The sequence below is a fragment of the Otolemur garnettii genome, unplaced genomic scaffold, assembly GCF_000181295.1.
Source record: "Otolemur garnettii isolate 467f Iridium unplaced genomic scaffold, OtoGar3 scaffold00114, whole genome shotgun sequence".
Taxonomy (NCBI): domain Eukaryota; kingdom Metazoa; phylum Chordata; class Mammalia; order Primates; family Galagidae; genus Otolemur; species Otolemur garnettii.
This window is the reverse complement of record NW_003852509.1, coordinates 6841440-6844945: the sequence shown is the minus strand read 5'-3', so window position 1 is coordinate 6844945 and position 3506 is coordinate 6841440. Positions and strand designations below refer to the sequence as shown.

The 3506-nt window shown below is 43.4% G+C and overlaps 1 protein-coding gene and 1 non-coding gene across 2 annotated transcripts in view; both read left to right on the top strand.

Moving 5' to 3' along the window:
* The window catches only part of TEP1 (telomerase associated protein 1), a 47694-nt gene that overhangs the window by 11779 nt on the left and 32409 nt on the right, over positions 1-3506 (top strand). The window contains exons 8-9 of the mRNA XM_023517581.1: positions 182-306; positions 526-688. Of these exons, the coding sequence (XP_023373349.1) occupies positions 182-306; positions 526-688 (288 nt within the window). The remainder of the gene's footprint in view (positions 1-181; positions 307-525; positions 689-3506) is intronic.
* LOC111727620 lies at positions 3290-3396 on the top strand. The gene has a single exon (XR_002775123.1). It is a non-coding gene; the product is annotated as a U6 spliceosomal RNA (small nuclear RNA).

The window sequence follows — 3506 nt, the reverse complement described above, 5'->3', positions numbered from 1 at the left end:
TTTTTCTTTTTTTCCTCCATGGGAACCCTTGTTGCTGGAGATGTGTGCCTTCTATTCCTGTCTTTGCCCAAATTTATTTTGAAGAATTCAATTACCTCATAGGTATAAGATGGTCTTAGATTCTAAGTGTCCGTGATCGTGGATGAAATGACTCTTGTGGGACTTGGGGATGTTTTCACAGTTTGAGAAGTCCTACAATGCATTGCCAAAGAAAAAGAATCAGCCACAGTTCACCCTGAAGAAGTTGGTACAACGATTGCATATCCACAAGCCTGCTGAGAATGTCCAAGCCCTTTTGGGCTGCAGGTGAGCGACTCCACACACCCTGAGCATGTACTCCATCAAGGTAACCCTTTGACTTTTTAACGTCTGTGGCACCATTCTGGTAATTCTCAACCTCAGCAAAGAGTTTGGGCAGAGATGGCCTGGGAACGTGACTAAGTGGCTTAGACAAATTTACCTTTCTTTTTCTGAGTTATTTTCTTACTAGCTTTAAAATGATAGGCTCTTTTTTCTCTGTCCCAGATATCCCTCCAACCTGCAGCTTTTTTCCCGAAGTCGCCTACCTGGGCCATGGGATTCCAGTAGAGCTGGGAAGCGGATGAAACTTCCTAGGCCAGAGACCTGGGAGCGGGAACTGAGCCTACGGGGGAACAAAGCTGCTGTCTGGGAGGAACTCATTGGTAGAGTGGCCTTGACTATCACAATCCCTTCTGTTCTTTCCCTCCCTATTTATGCCTCTACACTTTAGACCCTGACTAGAAAATTTCTATTGCATGACAGAGTTGTTCTTTTACCTGGTAGTTGTATCACTGAAAATGATTGGATTTGTACTGTCTTCCATTGACCACATGAAAGTGCATGGTGATGCTTACTTTGAGCAATATTGGCATCATAGATTATTATTCCAGATGTGGTTAGGTGATGTACAAGTATTTATCAACATATGACAAAAGTGGTACCTTCTCTATCACTGCATTTATAACAATATCTGTGTAACTCATTTCAAACAGTATAGGACCAGAATATGGCATATTGGAATCCCTACAGAAATTCATATTTAGAACATGGAAGTTTTTTGTTTGTTTGTTTGTTTGTTTTTTGAGACAGAGCCTCAAGCTGTTCCCCTGGGTAGAGTGCTGTGGCATCACAGCTCACAGCAACCTCCAACTCCTGTGCTCAAGCGAGTCTCCTGCCTCAGCCTCCCAAGTAGCTGGGACCACAGGCGCCCGCCACAATGCCTGGCTGTTTTTTGGTTGCAGTTGTCATTGTTGTTTGGCGGGCCCGGGCTGGATTCGAACCCGCCACCTTAGGTGTATATGGCTGGTGCCTTAGCCACTTGAACCACAGGCGCTGAGCTGCAGCTGTTATTGTTGTTTGGCAGGCCCAGGCTGGATTCAAACCCACCAGCTCAGGTGTATGTGGCTGGCACCCCAGCTGCTTGAGCCACAGGCGCTGAGCCAGAACATGGAAGTTTTAAATAATATGCCTATCCTGATAAAGAAAAACACTTCAAATTGGGGATAACTAAGTTACTATCAGTCATCAATTTCTCTCTGTTTTTTGTTAGTTTATTTTTTAACTATAGGAGCCTCTTTCTCTTTTCACATATATGTACTTTATTTCCATTTTCTTTCCTTCTTTCATCTTTGAAATTTTGTTTTTTTTGTCACCCTCAGTAGAGTGCTGTGGTGTCATAGCTCACAGCAACCTCAAACTTTTGGGCTTAAGTGATCCTCTTGCCTCAGCCTCCCAAGTAGTGGGACTATAGGCGCCTGCCACAATGCCCAGCTATTTTTTGGTTGTAGCTGTCATTGTTGTTTGGTGGGCCCAGGCTGGGTTCAAATCTGCCAGCCCCAGTGTATGTAGCTGGTGTCCTAGCCGCTGAACTGTAGGCACTGTGCCTCATCTTTGAAAGTTTAAAGTCAGTTTTATTCTGTTGAAAAATACGTAACTTTCGACCTTTTGACTGCGTTTGTATTTGGAGGTTCATAATCTCAGATTGTCTTCTACTTTATTTCTCTGGGTGCTGAGCACTATGGATTGTGCTCAGGGAAGCCTGGATTGGTCAGCTGCTTATCATTCCTCTGACTTTATGGTTATTACTCTTGGCAGATATATTAGAACCACATGGAGGTGGGTGGATTGCTTGAGCTCACAGGTTCGAGTCCAGGCTAATTGTTCCGTACAGTTTGTGAATCAGAATAATGACTGGAGAACCCTAGGTCTTGCAGAAGCTACAATTCACATGAGACTTAGATCACCTTCATGGAGGTACCACCACTCTCCTCATGGAAGCTACTGATAGGACTCAAGCTAGGGTTGGGGACTGGCAGGCTTGGTCTCTAACATGGTCTGAATGTATCTCTGGGGATATCTAGGAAAAAAATTATATACCTCCAATTTATGTCTACTGTGATCTAAAAGAAAATAATTTTCCCAATAGTTACCATGCAGATCAAACCACTACAGTCATAGAATCCATATGTTGCAGTGTTGTGTGCCATGTATGATAGTTGAGGTTTATTGGGGGAAGGATAGGAATTCCATGATCGAGGAGCATTGATAGTACTCCTTGACTGTTTTTGATTTCTGCATAATGTGACATATAGCAACTTAAATTGGCATGTAGATGGATTTAGAATTGTAACATTCAGGCTCGGCGCCTATAGCTGGGGCAGCTAGGGCGCCATCCACATACACCAAAGCTGGCAGGTTTGAATCCAACCCAGGCCAAAAAATAGCTGGGCATTGTGGCAGGTGCCTGTAGTCCCAGCTACTTGGGGGGCTGAGGCAAGAGAATCACTTGGGCCCAGGAATTTGAGGTTGCTGTGAGCTGTGACGCCATGGCACTCTACTCAGGACGATAGCTTGAGACTGTGTCTCAAAAAAAAAAAAAAATTGTAACATACATTATTAACCAAACAAACCCTCTAAAATTGACATAAGGCTTAAAAAAAATTATTACTAAGGAACTCTGGGCCAGGCTCGCACTTCAGGAGGCCAAAGTAGGAAGATCATTTGAGAATAGCCTAAGCAACATGATAAGAGCCTATCTACAAAATACAGAAAAATTAGCTGAGTGTGATGGTGTGCACTAGTAGTTTTTAGCTACTTGGGGGGCTGAAGCAGGAAGATCGCTTGAGCCCAAGAGTTAGAGGTTGTAGTGAGATAATGACGCTCTAGCCAGGGTAACAGAGTAAGGCTCTGACTCAAAAAAAAGAAAGAAAAAAGAAACTGTGGCTTAAAGATAATACTACTAGCACCACAAGGTGATGAGAAAGTAATAGTGCTTGCTTTGGCTGCACATATGCTAAAATTGAAAGGACACAGAGAACATTATCATGGCCCCTGCCTAAGGATGACATGCAAATTCATGAAGCATTTCATATTAAAAAAAAATAAAAATAAATTTACAGAAAGAGAGTGACAGGCTGGGTATGGTGGCTCATGCCTTTTATCCTAGCACTCTGAGAGGCCTAGGTAGGTGGATTGCCCTGAGCTCA